At 54.2% G+C, this 15,723-nt stretch overlaps 7 protein-coding genes across 7 annotated transcripts; 4 read left to right on the top strand and 3 right to left on the bottom strand.

The window, feature by feature from the left end:
• Positions 1-92: 92 nt before the first annotated feature.
• On the bottom strand, positions 93-827 carry Z520_10720 (uncharacterized protein; the record flags this gene model as incomplete). Its single annotated transcript, XM_016781212.1, has 1 exon — positions 93-827. One exon carries the CDS (start codon positions 825-827, stop codon positions 93-95), a length of 735 nt encoding a protein of 244 aa, XP_016627665.1.
• Positions 828-1,223: 396 nt separating this feature from the next.
• On the bottom strand, positions 1,224-2,348 carry Z520_10719 (uncharacterized protein; the record flags this gene model as incomplete). The annotated part of the gene is made up of 1 exon (XM_016781211.1): positions 1,224-2,348. One exon carries the CDS (start codon positions 2,346-2,348, stop codon positions 1,224-1,226), a length of 1,125 nt encoding a protein of 374 aa, XP_016627664.1.
• A 1,547-nt stretch (positions 2,349-3,895) lies between these two features.
• Positions 3,896-6,694, top strand: Z520_10718 (uncharacterized protein; the record flags this gene model as incomplete). The annotated part of the gene is made up of 9 exons (XM_016781210.1): positions 3,896-4,169; positions 4,227-4,498; positions 4,549-5,040; positions 5,092-5,373; positions 5,422-5,679; positions 5,742-5,896; positions 5,953-5,981; positions 6,035-6,084; positions 6,134-6,694. 9 exons carry the CDS (start codon positions 3,896-3,898, stop codon positions 6,692-6,694), a joined length of 2,373 nt encoding a protein of 790 aa, XP_016627663.1.
• A 1,630-nt stretch (positions 6,695-8,324) lies between these two features.
• Positions 8,325-9,131, top strand: Z520_10717 (uncharacterized protein; the record flags this gene model as incomplete). Its single annotated transcript, XM_016781209.1, has 1 exon — positions 8,325-9,131. One exon carries the CDS (start codon positions 8,325-8,327, stop codon positions 9,129-9,131), a length of 807 nt encoding a protein of 268 aa, XP_016627662.1.
• A 639-nt stretch (positions 9,132-9,770) lies between these two features.
• Positions 9,771-11,237, top strand: Z520_10716 (uncharacterized protein; the record flags this gene model as incomplete). The annotated part of the gene is made up of 1 exon (XM_016781208.1): positions 9,771-11,237. The coding sequence occupies one exon, from the start codon at positions 9,771-9,773 to the stop codon at positions 11,235-11,237; it is 1,467 nt and encodes a 488-aa protein (XP_016627661.1).
• Positions 11,238-11,937: 700 nt separating this feature from the next.
• Positions 11,938-12,951, bottom strand: Z520_10715 (uncharacterized protein; the record flags this gene model as incomplete). The annotated part of the gene is made up of 1 exon (XM_016781207.1): positions 11,938-12,951. One exon carries the CDS (start codon positions 12,949-12,951, stop codon positions 11,938-11,940), a length of 1,014 nt encoding a protein of 337 aa, XP_016627660.1.
• A 995-nt stretch (positions 12,952-13,946) lies between these two features.
• On the top strand, positions 13,947-15,313 carry Z520_10714 (uncharacterized protein; the record flags this gene model as incomplete). The annotated part of the gene is made up of 2 exons (XM_016781206.1): positions 13,947-13,975; positions 14,053-15,313. The coding sequence occupies 2 exons, from the start codon at positions 13,947-13,949 to the stop codon at positions 15,311-15,313; spliced, it is 1,290 nt and encodes a 429-aa protein (XP_016627659.1).
• Between the last annotated feature and the right edge of the window lie 410 nt (positions 15,314-15,723).

Raw genomic sequence — 15,723 nt, 5'->3', positions numbered from 1 at the left:
ATGCGGATGCCTTCCATGCACCGAGGCATAACACCGCCTCGCCCAGGGCTCTCAGCAGGACGGGTCGAGCAACTTCCTTTCCTAGCCTCCTCTCAGCCTCCTCCCAGCCCACCCTCCTTTACATCTTGGTCCTTGGACTCGTCCGTTTGACCCATTCCCTCGGGGTCGTGCTCGTGCTGGTGCTGCCTCGCCCTCCAAAACCCCTTGCCGTAACTAACCACGATCTCCTCACCCTTTGCGATGCCCCTCGCCCTGGACTTCCCTCGATCCTTTTTGCCGGATTTGCCGGGACTCAGCACGAACACGCCGATCCTCCTCTCCCATTTGTTGGTGGCCGGGGGGACCTCGACCCAACAGTCCCTGAACTCGGCGTTGGGGCCCTCGGAGCGAATGCCGCGGTAGTCGTTGATGAAGCGCGCCTCGTTGCCGCACTGCGAGGCGTCGATCGCGAGGTCCAGCTCGCGGTCCAGGCTGAGGTCGTAGTCTGACACGAGATCGGACGAGGACGACAAGTGTAGACGGCCGAGATAGAGGATCACGAATGATGAGGGGGTCAGAGCCCGTGTCGCGAAGAGGCCGTATTGCCCGTGCGCTGGGTGAGACGGGTCGAGGATGGGTTTTATCTGTACGAGGGGGCACGGGCAGGCGGGACGTGAAGAGGCTGGGATGATGGGGACCTCGAGTGATGCTGGTATGGATGGGGGTGGTAGAGTGGTTGTTTGGAGGAGTTCTGGCGATAGAGAAGGCGGGATGTGCAGTGTGCAGAGATAGATGATGTCTTTGGGCCAGTTCTTGGGCAGGGAGATTGAGGTCTGTTTGAAGGGCATTGAGAGGTGGTTGAGGTTTGTCGTAGTGGTAGATGGTGGTTTGGGTTTGCAGAGCGACTTTGTGTGTAGGTGATGTAGACAAAGTGGAAGAGGATTAGGGGCTCGTCTGAGTTTCCCCAGGGACCACACCTTAAGTACCTCCTACCTAGGTAGGTACCTCTAGTAGGTATCTAGGTACCTAAACCAGGTCACCCACACCACGACACCTACGAGCTCTGTTTCTTCCAAAATCCCAATACACTCTCCATATACACGATCCCGATAGTGCCTACACTTCAACTACCAACAGACATGGCAATTCTCCAAACGCAAATTGAACTATCAAAAGCCATTCACAATGATATTAAGAGCTAACATCCACCAAGCCATCAACACCCCGCTGTACTCGACCCAACCCTATTGTGCCCCCAGCGTCACCACAATCTTCTTCGCGCTGACACCCTTCTTGTGCACGTCCATGGCCTGTTGTATGCTCTCCAGACCGTGGCCCACGACCTCCGACTTTGGCGCCGCCGTAAACGACCCTTCGGCCAACGCTTCCGGGAGAAAGTGCTCGTACATGGCCGGTCCGATTTCGTTGTCCACCAGTGTGTCGCCAAAGATGAACTTGCTCTGGATGCCATGCCTTTGAGCCTTGAACCACAAGTATATCATTGACATGACATAGTGGAAAGCAATCTGAGGCACGACGAAGCGTTCGGGCGGTGTCGCGGGAAAAGGGTAGCTGGCCATGGAGAGGAACTTGTTGCCCTTCTTGCACGAGGCGAGGATGTCGAGGCATTTCTCTGCCGCGCCTTGGCCGATCGACATTGCCCCGGCTGTGGTTCGCCCCTTGAACGCTGTCCTGATGTCCTCCACCACCGTCGGGCTCTTGTAGTCGAACACTTGGACGGCTCCGAGACGCTTGACCAGCTCAAAGTTCCGCGGCGAGGCCGTCGCGATGACCTCGTATCCGGCCGCGACGGCCAGCTGGATCGCGTTGCATCCCACGCTCGTCGACCCGCCCCAGACAAGCAGAGTCTTCCCCGTCGGTTTGGCATTCGGCACCGTGGGGAGTTGCAGGGCGAGCTGGTCGTTCTGGAACAGACCGCACGCCGCGGTCGACAGACCCAACGGGATCACGGCCGCATCCTCGTAAGAGACTGTGTCCGGGATATGCGAGGCCATGTGCGACAGCAAGACCGTGTACTCCTGGAACCCGCAGTGCGAGGCGAAGTTGTGCTTCTTGGCCATCCCAATGCTGTGGCCGACGACGCGATCTCCGACCTTGAAACGCGCCGCAACGTCCTTGCCGACCTCGACAACTTCGCCCGCCACGTCACTCCCCAGGATTGCAGGGTATTTTACCCAATCGAACAGCAGGTTGCCCATGCTTTGCTTGATGTGGTCGAGGGGGTTGATGGCCACGGCGCGATTCTTGATCACGATTTCCGAGCCGCCTGGCTTCGGGTACGGCGCCGACTTGACCTCCAGAGGTTGCGCTTTGGCGGATGTCAGGTATGCGGCTCTGTTGGACGGCATCTCTCAGGTTCTGAGACGCGAAAAAGGTATGTGATGGCAAGTGTATCGATGGATCGAAATCTGTGTTGCGAAAGTTCTGTCTCTGGTTGGCTTGCGCTATCCTTTTTCCCTCCTCTGTATGTTTTCTATATGTTCTATCATCTCGATCTCCCAAACGAGCACCTGTCTATATATCTCATTGTCCGGCGTTTCTTCTCTCCTAGTATATGCACATATCCATAGTTTCCGTCCTAGTGGCATTCGGAGCATACCTCAATGAAGAGTGGGCATCGCGACCGTCCGACTCTCCATCGTCCGATCCTCCGAAATATCAAAATGTCCGCCCCCAGGGGCCCCGGGCTAGGCGGTTGGACTTTCAGCCCTCTTGTTTCAGGGTCTTTGCACAAGTATCTCAATTGGCAAGGGCTCTTCCCCTTGAGGCTTGACATCATCTACGCATCATTCTACCATACGCGCGTAGGGAGGACTGAGAGCCTCTCGGTGCCGAGCCCAGGTGGTCTCTTGAATCCTCGGATCGCATGTCCTTAAAGTTTATGGGGGAGACTTTGGGGCTGTTCAGGCCAAGGTATTCTTGCATCACTCGTAGTTGCGGTCCTGCTCGCCAACCTGCAGACACATCAGTGTGTTCGTGAAGTTCTCGAACTTAAGCAGCTTCAGGGCCTTTTCGTCTGGATGGAAGAACTGAAGAAGGCCAACCTGTCTACCTGCCTGCCTGCCTGCCTTTTCAAGAAACGTCAGTCTTGCAATCGAGAGCGCTCTAGAAGGAGCCAGACTCAAATTACTCTGTGGAGAGAGCGAGCGGTGGTCAATCGTTTATCTGGGACGATGCAGCATGCAGCATGTGCGGCTTGAGAGAGATATGCAAGCTCTGAACATACTATCGACGCCTTTGCAATGACGTTTGTGGTATATCTGTAAATGGATGAATCATGAATAGAGTATCTACCGAGCAGGTGGTAGAGGTGTGATCTGACTGTTTGTTACCATCAGCTTATGCCTGTGAAATGAATCTGTAGGGAACTCGACAACCATATCAGTTGCAGACGAATTCAAAGGCACACATTCTCATTGACGTTTTAGTAGAAGATGTACAAAATAGCGATCGCCTCTCTGGCTCTTCAAATGGTGACTTTCCCGGAAGTACCTCGTAGCATGCAGAACAGACTGTACTCGTCATGGACCCAAGGGTATTTGGCGCCTACGGTGGCCCTCTGGATAGGTTAGGGTGGGCTGGCTACGCTAACTTTAGGCAGCTAGGCTCGTAGGTGCCAGTAGCAGGCAGCCAGCAGCTGGCAGCTTCCCCCAGCGCGGGGAAGCTGGAAGCTTACAGTGCCCACATAGGGTCTGACGGGGACGCCTAATAGGCGCGGCATGTGTCACGGCTCCCCCCCGGTTCCGCCCCTGGTGGCACTAACTCACTAACGCGTTGGACAGCAACCGCCACGCCACCAGCATCTCCTCCTCCAAACACCACATCCTTGAACTTACCCTCATCTCACCATAGACCTTCCCATGTCATTCATCCTGTGCGTGACTCTCTTGCCATGATGGATCGTCGTTCAGTGTCGAGTGGCGGTGATTGCGCCGGCGAAAAGTCACCGTTCCTTCGAGACGAAGAAAGCAATGCGCCGACTCCCGCCAACCGATGTCCTTCTTGCGGCCGTTACCGACAGAAACCATTTCACTGGCTTGCCTTCGCTGGGTTCATGGTCCTGTCCGTGTTCTTGTTCTTGCCTGTTTATTTCGGTCCTCCTCTAAGTCGACCATCGGACTGGCAACATCACCGTCTATGGTCCGACAGCTGGCGTTTCTCGGTCAATGGTGAGTCCTTACTATGAAGCTGGTGGTGCAGTCTATCGGGTTATTGACGACTCGAAGCGGACAGGAAGGAGCCAGTGCAGAATGGAGCTGATGTCTGCCTCACACCCGCATGTGTCCATGCCTCCTCTGAGCTGCTTTACAACTTGTCGCCCGACTACAAGACCCTCGACCCGTGCACCGACTTCGAGGAACTCGTCTGCGGAGGATGGCGCGACCGTCATGATCTACGCCCAGACCAAGGTGATGCCTTCACTGGCACCATCATGGCTGAGAATTCGCAGATGCTGCTCCGCCATATTCTTGAAGCCTCGTACCCCGAATTGTCTGCGGTAGGTCTCGGGCAGCAGGTCGATTGATTCTATGCTTATGTTTGCCTCAGCATTCCTACTTCTCCCCTGCCACACTAGACAGTGCCTCTGGCTCGGTTGACAAGGAGAATTTCGACAAGCTTAAAGCTGCATATGACGCTTGCTTGGACGAGGACACCATCAAGGAACTCGGTGTTGCCCCATTGGTCGAGATACTCAACGACACCTCGAACCATTTCTCGTCTGGCGATCTTTCTTCCACCGTCTTATTCATGCTCAAGACTGGGATTCCGACCTTGATATCTGCTGACACCGGTGCCGACGACAAAGATCCAGACACGGTAGTCGTCTCCATCTCGGCTCCGTGGAGCGTCGGCTTGCCGGCCAAGGAAATGTATGAAGACGAAAAGCTCGTGAAGAAGTATGAAGATACGGCCTCGGAAGTCCTCTCGGCTCTCCACGAGCAAGCCGCCGCGGTCGCAGTTGACGCCCATGCTCTGGTCGAGTTTGAGAAACAGCTTGCGAAAGCTTCGCCAAGTGCTGAAGACCGCAACGACGTTACAGTGAGCTCGGATACTGCTTTGGCTATCCCGACTTACTAACCCACTTTACAGAAATACTACAATCCCATGTCTCTAGCTGATGCAGATGCTCTCATTCCACAACTGAAGCTGTCAAAAATCCTCGGCAGTCTTGCCCCTTCAGACTACAAACTGGATCGAGTTATAGTCATGGCTCCACAATATATGAAGGAGCTTAGTAAACTGCTGGCAGACACTCCAAAGAAGACCCTGCACGCGTATTTTCTCTGGAAGGCGATCCAGTCATACGCTAGCTTCGTTGAGGCCGATGCCGTTGCTCCCCTCAAACGGTTTTCGAACGAGTTGGTGGGCAAGGTACGTCGTTTTCTCCAATCCTCTTCTTCTGGTGTTGACATGAGCTAGGATCCAGATACGAAGCCGGAACGGTGGAGGACGTGCGTCAACCATGTCGACTTTGGCGTGGGCTGGATCTTGAGCCGTTTCTTCGTCGAAAAAGCTTTCTCCGCCAAAGCCAAAGAATTTGGTGATCAGATTGTGTCCGACATCAAGGATCAGTTTATTGAAAAGCTCAAGGTCACTGAGTGGATGGAGAAGGAAGTGATTGAGTTAGCCATTTCCAAAGTCCACAACATCGTCCAGAAGATCGGTTATCCAGATAAGGTATGTGAAACTCCAAGGGCTATTGACTGAGTTTGTCCAATACTGAGATCTTCTGTCTGCAGAGCCCAAATATTATGGATCCCGTGAGTTTGAAGAAATATTACGCTCCAGTGAACATCACTTCGTCCACGTACTTTGGCAATGCAGTGTCGGTCATCCGTGCTGAGCTCGCTCGCGAATGGGCAGCCCTCGGCAAGCCTGTGGATAGGAACCAATGGTTCGTCACGGCTTCTTGTCGATATGTTCGGTTGCAAGGTGCTGACATTCTCTCAGGGATATGACTGTGCCGACTGTGAACGCATGTATGTGCTTGCCCATCCCCAGCTATTTGCCTTGACACCATACTAATTTGCAGACTACAATCCTCCTGGAAACGAAATCGTATTCCCAGCAGGAATCATGCAGGTCAGTCATCTTGGCACAAGTTTCACATTCAGAGAGCTTACTCGAACAGTTCCCTGTGTTTGATGTCGAGGTCCCCCAATATCTCAGCTACGGCGCCTTCGGTTCCGTCTCCGGCCACGAGCTCTCTCACGCATTCGATTCCACCGGTCGCCACTACGACCAGAACGGTAACTTCACCGACTGGTGGACGGAAAAGACGGTCGAGAGCTTCAAGAAGCGCGCAGAGTGTTTCGTCGAGCAGTACGCCAACTTTACTGTACCCGGGCCAGATGACAAACCGCTACACGTCAACGGCCGATTGACTTTGGGTGAAAACATTGCCGACGCCGGAGGTTTATCTGCAGCATTTGCGGCGTGGAAGAAGCGAGCGGCGGAAAAGCCAAACCAGGATCTTCCCGGTCTGGAGTTCTTCACGCAGGAGCAGCTGTTCTTCGTTAACTATGCCAATTGGTGGTGCGGAAAGACAAGGAAAGAAACTGCCATTCAGCGCATCTACTTGGACCCGCATGCGCCCAAGTTTGCAAGGATTTTGGGTACCATGGCCAACTCAAGAGACTTCAGGGAGAGTTTCCAGTGCGAACAGAAGGAGCCCGTCTGTGAATTGTGGTGAGGGACGCATGTGGTTGGGAGAGTCAGGCAGGTCTGCCTGTATCGCACCCATGTGCTGGCATTGCATTTTCAGTTGTTATCATCACAAACTGGACGGATTGGAAAAGCACATTTGTCAAATAGCTGAGCATCAACCACTTTTACATCGTCATTGGAGTCTTTTTCTAGTGGTTCTGGGGCGACTGTTCTGTACCCAACGATGTCGCCATACCACTCAGGCTTTAAGTTCTGAGTCACGACTTTGGCATATGACATACTCAGGCATGTAAGGTAAAAGCACACGCAGAGAACGTAATCTTGTGTTCGTTGCCTTTTGATGCCCGCGAGGCCTCGCCATACTCTATGCCCCTTCGACTTCCACCGCGACTTGTTGTCACGAAGAGCTGTAGATGAGTAACTGGCCACTAGCTATATCAGCACATGGTGCTGCTCGTATTCGCGAAAGAGGACCGGGATGCGAACAAGGTTGTGATCCTGCTCACTGAGAAGTCCCTCACTCCCCAGTACATCTCAATGTGACGGCGAGGGAGCCAAACTTGTAGCCCACGAAGAGTATGTCAGAGGAGAGGATGTCAGAGACAGAGAATCGGTGCTTTGAAGCTCGGTGGTGAAAGACACGCCGGGAAACTTGCCTGTAGAAAGGGACTTCACTTCCAGGTGCCCTGAACTCCAGAGGTCCCACAGGGTGAGGCACAAAGTCCTTTAATCCTTGATAAATATTGAACAACCTGAATATTTTCTCAAATACGCAAAGACCCCCACACCCACTGTGTAGACCTTGCCGCCCGGGCCGGGGTTGGACATTGGAAAAGGCATCAGTGGCATGGGCGATATTGTAGCGAGCCGATCCGGGATCCAGTCCAGGTCTTGATCGGAGCAAACTACCATCGGGCAGCAGGCGTCTTGACCTCGATTGCGATTCTCCCCCCGAAGTATCCCCCGCAATCTAGGTCTTGACTGGACAAACTAACACCGGTTAGCAGGCATCAAGACCTCGATACAGTAGCTCAGCTCAGCTTGGACGGTAGAAAATCACAACAAACAGTAACGGAAAAACCAGCCCTCGCAAGGGGGTGAGTTTCGCTACCAGAGACCCCCACGTCCAGGGGTTCCTTGGAAAGTTTTTGTACTTTTTGCGCATGTAATGCCTTGTGGGATTTGCAATCCTGGTGATTGTGAACGGGTTGTGGGAAGTAAGCTTGGCGAGTCACGGACGAGGTCTTCACTTCTGCTTTTTACAAGAGAAGACAAGGCTGTACATATGGCAGCGACGCTTTTTATATGAACGGCTTGGCATGGGACTTCGGTCCCCACCGCAGCTTAGTCCACCGCGGAAACTCTCGCTAGCCTAGTCTTTTGGTGGAGGCGCGGTACGGCCTCACTAGCCCTAACGAAAGAAATACGATTGCGAGAACCTGACAGAGAGGAGCTATTTGAGGAGGATAAAAGCTTTATAACCTATGGCGGCAAGGCGGGGTGAAGACATGACGACTTCAGATCACATTGCTCCCAATCTTGAATCCATACACCATCTTTGCTCTTCTTCCTCACCTTCAGGACACGACTCTGCAAAGTTGACATCCTCACTTTGACTGCTTCGACGACCACAGCACACATCCCTCACTGCTACTATGGCCAAGTCTCGTGAAGAGCTCAACCAGCTCGCTCGCCAGCTCAAATCCCTGCATATCCCCGGCCAGCCTCTGATCCTGACAAACGTCTACGATGCCTGTACTGCCTCAGTGGTAGCCATCCTCCCTTCGACCAAGGCCGTGGCAACCGCTTCATTTGCAATTGCGTCCGCTGCTGGCATCGAGGACGAAGACACCATGTCTCTCAGCGACAATCTAGCTGGAGTGCGCAGGGTGGCTACGGGGCTACGCAATGCTGGCAAGGCCGATACACTGCCCCTGACGGCCGACTTACAAGACGGCTACGCTGACCCGGCAGAGGCCGTCAGACAGGCTATCGAGATCGGTGTTGTGGGCTGCAACATCGAGGATGTTGACAACAGCTCCCATCCACCAAAACTGAGAACCCTTGCTGAAGCAAAGAGCCGAATCGAGGCCGCCGTCCGAGCAGCCAGGCAGGCAGGGGTTCCTGATTTCGTGGTCAACGCGCGCACGGATGTTCTGGGGTTCGACGGCACGATCGACGACGTGGTAGAGCGCGGGCGCGCATATCTGGACGCAGGTGCTACCACCGTCTTTGTTTGGGGCGTGAGGAAGAAAGTCATCACGGAACACGAGGTGAGAGACATGGCCACCAGACTGGACGGAAAGTTGGCCGTGCTTGCACAGGGCTGTACGATCGAAACCCTCACGCAGGCTGGCGTTAGTCGCATCTCCGTGGGCCCAACGCTGTTGTTGAAGGCGCTCAAGTTCATTCAGAATGAAGCTACAGCTATTCTGGAGGCGAAACAGTGGTCGATGGGATAACTGAAGATCCCAATCAAGGGCGGCGGATCTTGTAGAGCAGGCCGGGTTGCCACAGATTAATGGAAGTATCATTGGCTGACTTCCTCGGGGTACAATGTATCAGCTGAGTTTTGACGACTTTCTCCTTTTTTTCGCTGCTAGCCTGCTACTTGTTCACCCCTTCCTCCTCGGAAAACCAAACAACTCAAAGTGGATTCTCGGGTTCGACACGCCTTGGGCGGAATCCCGCCATTCGCTGGGGACACGGCATCTATACGAGGCACATGCCTTGGCCAGCTTGGCTAAGGGCAGGCTGGCCGACACCGCCAATCACTCACCAACTACTGCTGACTCAGGAAGTCACGTCGTGGGACAACAGATGTGGCAATTCCGGCATGATACATTGAGGGTGGTACTGGAATGGAATGCGGTTGGGGTTGAGGATGCATTCACATGATCCTGGTAACATTCAGCATGAGCGACACCGAGTCGACTTCCGACCTACGAGGAAGTCAGACACAGTCTTGTCGCATGCATTCGATGGAGCAACACTCATAGGTGAACGGTACTACCTCTTTGCAAGGTGGCGAGAACTGTTTCTATCAACAACTACACCTATACAGACTCCAGCGACAGACTTGCCAGCCTGTGACCTGCGATATGCCAAAGGTCAGAGTTTTCTTCGTCGACTGCCACCCGAAACGCCCATGGAGAGATCGTGAGCTGGACGATGCTGAGCGCAGGGCTCATGCTGCCCGAGAGACACACAGGAAAAGGGATGTTGAGAGGCACAGACTTCAGTCGCGCCATGTCACTTCTCCAACCAGTCAGACGATCCTACATGGGGCAGATCCTTTCGACACAACATCTGTCAAAATCGACAATACTGTAGCCGGCTTGCTCCACTACTATGTCTACTTTTACCATCCCACGCTGTGGCCCAACGAAATGGCGGTCCTTCGGCAGGGTCTCTACACGTTCCAAAACGCAGTCAACTCCATTATGCGAACGGTCGTCGAAGACAGGCTCACCATGTACTGTCTTCTAAGCGCGGCGGCTTGTCGACTGCAGTTCGTCGATCGGCTTCCCTGCACGCTGGTGGCAGGAAAGGATGGCCACTACATGCGCAACGCCCTCCAGTTACTGCGCTCTCGGATTGACACCCACTGTCTGCAGACCTCCGAACAGCTGAGACAGCTACTGATCTGCATCATGTTTTTGACGTCAGCCGAGTGCTACCGCGACGACGTGTCGGCAGCCCAAACACATCTGCGGGCCGCTGTCGGCCTCTTGGAACGGAATGGCGGGCTCGTGTCCATCCAGGACGAGAACTTGCGCGGCCAGCTCGCCATGAGCGATCTATATCTCGCCTGCGTCGAGCTCAAACCTTGTCTGTTTACTTGTGACTACGACCCAGGCCCAGCCAGCGTTCTTGCACTGAAGGCTCACGAATTGTCCTCTGCCCAGTGCGAGACTGTCGCCGCTTCACTGCTAGACAGAGGCATGCGGATAGTGCCTTTGGAGCTGAGACTAGTGATCGAACAGTTGTATGAGTCGTACAGCGTCAAGAGTCGCCTCCAGACTTCCGCCATGTCAGCGTCACGAGCTATGGAGGTCACTCACTGGATCACCACACGAAACATGGCGATCAGGAACAGGCTGCTGGCACTCACCACCCATGATCCTCGAGCCCACGCTCTAAGGACAGCAATCATCATGTGGACCTTGCTCGCGATGAACGTGACGGGGCGTGCAAAAACCGTCAAAGTCATGGCGCCACTGCTGAGGAGCATCCTCATGCAAATCCCAACGCCGCTTGGCTGGGCTGGCGAAGAAGACATCAGAGCGTGGATTCTGATCGTCGGCTTCTCGTGCGCCGGCGATGGAAGCGACGTGGCCGAGTGGTTCGCAGAGCAGGTGTCTGGCTGTGCCAGCAGCCGGTCACTTAACTACTTGAAGGACCCATTGCAGTGTCGTCAGGACGCCGACCGCGTTCTGGCCGAGAGACTCGAAACGTTCCAGCGACGAGGCTTCTTCTTTGACGCGCCTGTGCAGAGGTCGCGAACCCGGCGACTCGCCCACGCGATCAGCACTAGCTTCTGGGCCAGGCTGGCCTGGAGGAGATGACAACATTCTCGTAACATATGAGAGCATCTTGCAGCTAACCTCGTCTGGAAAGAAGCCGTAATGGATTCTGATGAGGGCACCTGTTGACAACAGCGATATATATGTATACACACACACCTCATCATCCGATTATGGAACGGAGTACTTGTCTTCAATAGTATAATACCACCTCTCCATTTCTACTTCCCCGTCTCACCTCCCACCTCCGTGCGCACCCCTTCCCCTTTCTCTTTTCACTCTCTCCATCCTCCCTCCTTCCCTCCACCCCCCGCTCCCCTTCCCCCTTCTCTCTGGCTTCCTCGATATCAGCTCTGGGACCAGCTCCTCAGCCACGCCTACAGACAGTGGATGCCACGAACCACTGACAAGCCACTCAGCAAGCTCTCTTCCCCCTCGCTCAGCTCATATATCGGAAGATATGCTGTCGCAGGCCGGGGCACGACTCTTGCACTGTCGTTGTTGGTTGCCAAACAATTTCCGTCCGTTTACCTTGCTCGATGCATCGATTGCAGAGTGGGGAGTTGTTGTTGCACTCTACGTAGCTCTTTGACATTGTCACATTGAAACAAATATCCCACATGCCCAAGTTGGTTCTTGTGGAAAGCCAACCGCAACTGCAACATAGGGGTATCTTCAGCTTCTCTACCACGGCCCAGGGCAGCCCCAAAGTCTAGCCGATACTCTCGCTGCGAGTGCGGTGTCAACTTGACGGCTTGTCGATCTTGAATCTCACGTCCACATCACCCTCCCCAAGGGGGATCGGATTCGACTCTTCATCGAACAGTGTCCTCTCGAAAAACCGAACATTCATATCTTGGTCTGCGAGCACAACGGTCTGCTTCTGCGTCCCGTAAAGTCCGCTGACGCCCAGCTGTCGAGCCCTGAACGGAGGGTTGATGGACGGAGAGTGGCGCCGTACCGGTGTATTGTGCCCTACAATGTCGACTTTCTCGTGTCTTTTGGCGGCGGCGATCTCGTCGTCCGCGAGGTGATGGTGACCATTCATGTCCTTTCGTCCCAAGGTTGGCACGTAAATGGTGTTTCTTAGTGCTGGAATATACGTTTCGAGGCCGGATCCATCAGGTTCACCGTTTCGAGGCAAGGTTTCGTGGCTCAGAAGGTCAAGAAATCTTCCGATTAGCTGATCTTCTGTTTCTTCGTTCTCAATACTCTGGCGGATTGTGTTCAACATGAGTTCTTCGCCCAAAGTGACCTTCTTCCAGGATCGATCCGAGAAGGGACCATTGCTGAGGCCAACTGTGTGCACCACGTCCCCTGCTATCCAAGGAACTTCACTTTGATGCTGAGCGCGGTTCGAGATGACGGCAAGCTTCTCGCCTATGTGGCCACACACGAGACTAAATCCACCAGCGTCCTTGGCTACGCCAGTATTGACCACGTCTTTGACGAACTCCTCCACGGGACCGACATCTTCAGACAAGAACTTTTTGATGATGGCGCCACGGCTGACGGCGGTGGGGGGAGGCGTGACGTCTTCTTTGAAGTTGGTGAGGACAGCAATCTTGCCTGTTCTTGTCACTCCAAGCCATGTCCCGTGGATGTCGCGGAGCATGTCCCGTCCCCCGAGGACATGTGAGTGAGGATCTGGCCACCATCCGGCAGTGTCGGTTGGTCGGTTCAGATACTCGTCGCGGTTGTCGATGAGAATGAGTCGATAGGAAGGATGTGCGGTGGAGATTATTGCGATGCACATTTTTGAAGTCAGATGAGTGTTGTCGACCTGAGGGAAAATATGGGACCGGGAGACGCAGGAGAAATAATGTAAACCGGCCAAATTTATATGCCAACTGTGACGAGGTGATGAGTCTTTCCGATTGCTATCACACCACTCACTCTCAGGAACCCCCCGGAGTCTGGTAGCAAAGCCTCACGAAAAAGGGGACGTCCGTTTGGAGCACAAGGGCGGGCTTTTGTTGGGTTGCGCCACGTAGTTTTCGAGGGGACCTGCAGCAAACAAAAAATGACGAACCGCAATCAATCAGTCGACGACATGATCGTCGGGAACCGAGGCGAGAAGTATAAGAAGGGGTGGCGTAGGAGCCAGTAGGGAGAGCCGAGTACTAGGTAAGTGGGTTGGTCAAATGACTTCGTTTTCTCCGATACCTACCTAGGTATGGAGCAAGGAGCAGGGTCTGCACTGAGTTGTACGACAAGTCTCTTTGCTTGGATATCGCGTGGGAACAGGGATCGCCAGCCTCGATGGATATGGATTTTCCTTACGAAAGGGAAGAAAGGACAAATTGATATTGCTATTATCCCCTTCTGGATCCCTTCTGGAAATCGTGGAAGCTGCTCATGGCGTATGATAACTCCACCGTAGACGATGCTCTAGGTTTGTACGGCCGCGCATTTCGTTGCACTTGCCCCGCGCCTTATCGATAGGAAACGAGGCTGAGTTCCGGGCCCGCAGTGTGCGGAGTCCGCGCAGCCTGATCCTCTGACCTGCCACTGCCTGCCACCTGCCCATCCGTCAGGCACACACCGACTTTGAGTGACTTTGGCTTCCCTCAAATCCTTCCTGTACAGGACAATCTGTTGTCTCGACAGACCAACTTGTGCCACATGTTGTGTCTAACTTGGCTGCCTGGTGGGTGTCTCAGAGATACTTAACGTTGCTTCGTCAACTTTCCAGCGCCATTGGCCTCCCACATCATCAGCCTTCTCTCAATTCACTTCTGCAAAGTCACCATGTTCGGGATCATAGCAGACCTCATTGCGTGAGTACAGCAACAGCAAGACCAAACCCATACTCTGCGATAACACAACTAACCTCTCTTCCACTGCTTTCGTCCAGCTCCGCTACCACGATCCTCCTCCCAGCGTACCTCTCCTACAAAGCTCTGCGCACCAATGACCCGGCTCAAACGCACCCGTGGTTGATCTACTTCACCATCCTCTCCCTCACTCTCCTATTCGAGTCCTGGACCCTGTTCATCATAGGCTGGATCCCTTTCTACTCATGGCTCCGCCTCATCTTCCTTTTGTACCTCGTCCTCCCTCAGACTCAGGGTGCCAAGGTGTTATACCTGGACTATTTGGAGCCGTACATCGTCCACCATGAGAGGCAGATTGACCAGTTCATTGGCGAAACCCATGACAAGCTGCAACAAATGGGGTTGGGGTATATGAATATCGCAATCGAATGGGCACGAGAGAAGATTTTGGGGCAGAAGAGTCCACAAGGGGATGCTGCTCAGCAGCAGCAAGCAGCAGCCGCAGCAGCAGTGGGGGGCTACGCCAGCTACGCATCAGACCTCCTTTCCCGCTTTGCCATGCCCGGCGCAAGGACGAACACCCCTACCCAACCCGGCACAACCTCTGCGGGCGTGTACAGTATGGTGTCGAACTTCGCTGCCGGCCTGGCTTCCACATCCGGCGGCTCTCCTCCTCAAGGAGCAGCATATCGCTCTGCAGCCGCCGAAGCCGCTTCGATCTCCATTCCACCAAGCCTGTTCCAGTTCGAGAACATCCCCGGGCAGTCCACGGCTGAGAAGTCCTCATTCATCACCGCACAACGTGACAGGTTATTGGGGCTAGTGAAGATGCTGGACAGCGAGCAGCAGAACTTAGACTTGGCCTACGGCGCTGCTCCAGGTGAAAGCAGGACTGGCGGGCATAGTAAGCGACCCTCAAGCTCCGGATCTGGGCTGGCCATGGGCGGTGGATTAAAGACAAAATCGCGGAGCGAGCAGTCCTTTGAGAATGTCGACTACGACGAAGCCACTGGAGGTTCGAACACGCCGGCCGAGGCTTATGATCGTCGGCGGACAAGCGGCGGCGTTGAGGGTACCAGTGCCGGCGGAAGCGGAGGCGGAGGCTGGATCCCTTCGGGCGTCAGTGGATGGTTCTCAGGCAGTCCTCCCCGTGACGGAGCCGAAGGTGATAGTGGTCGCTATGACCGGAGCGAGCGGGATATGGACAGGGACCGGATGCGAGGTTCTGGACCAGCATCTCGAGGATGGAACGCCGCAAGGGATATCACGGATGAGATCTCCCGCGGCATGAGCAGTGGGGTCGATTCCTTGATGGGAGACTACGATCGACGACGCAGTTGAAAGCATCCGGGCTACCAGTTAAAAAGGGGGCGCAAAAGGCGAGACTCGTACTACCACGGACGGGAAAGGGACAGGATAGGAAAGGACAGGGATGGCTCGGGCACACGACGCAGCAGAAGCTATACCTCCTTCCCCGTGCTGTGCCATGGCAAACAAAATTCAACAAATTCTCCCGATCGAGAATGGAGCAAGGGATATTACGTATAAGAGATGCCACTGTCCGTCTTACGTCTTACGGGACAATCGGTCCAGTTCTACCTCCCTTGGTATGTAGTCATGTACATGAAAAATGTCCGCAGATAATTTATGCAGTTCTCCAGAAATCCAAATGGCAAACAAAGTACCACTGCGACACAAAAAGGCTTGTTGTGCCTGTATTGTAGCCCGAGAGTACGAGGTAATAATTACAG

This window comes from Fonsecaea multimorphosa, assembly GCF_000836435.1.
Source record: "Fonsecaea multimorphosa CBS 102226 unplaced genomic scaffold supercont1.32, whole genome shotgun sequence".
NCBI classification, from domain to species: domain Eukaryota; kingdom Fungi; phylum Ascomycota; class Eurotiomycetes; order Chaetothyriales; family Herpotrichiellaceae; genus Fonsecaea; species Fonsecaea multimorphosa.
The sequence above is the reverse complement of the archived record's forward strand: the minus strand, read 5'-3'. Positions and strand labels throughout refer to the sequence as shown.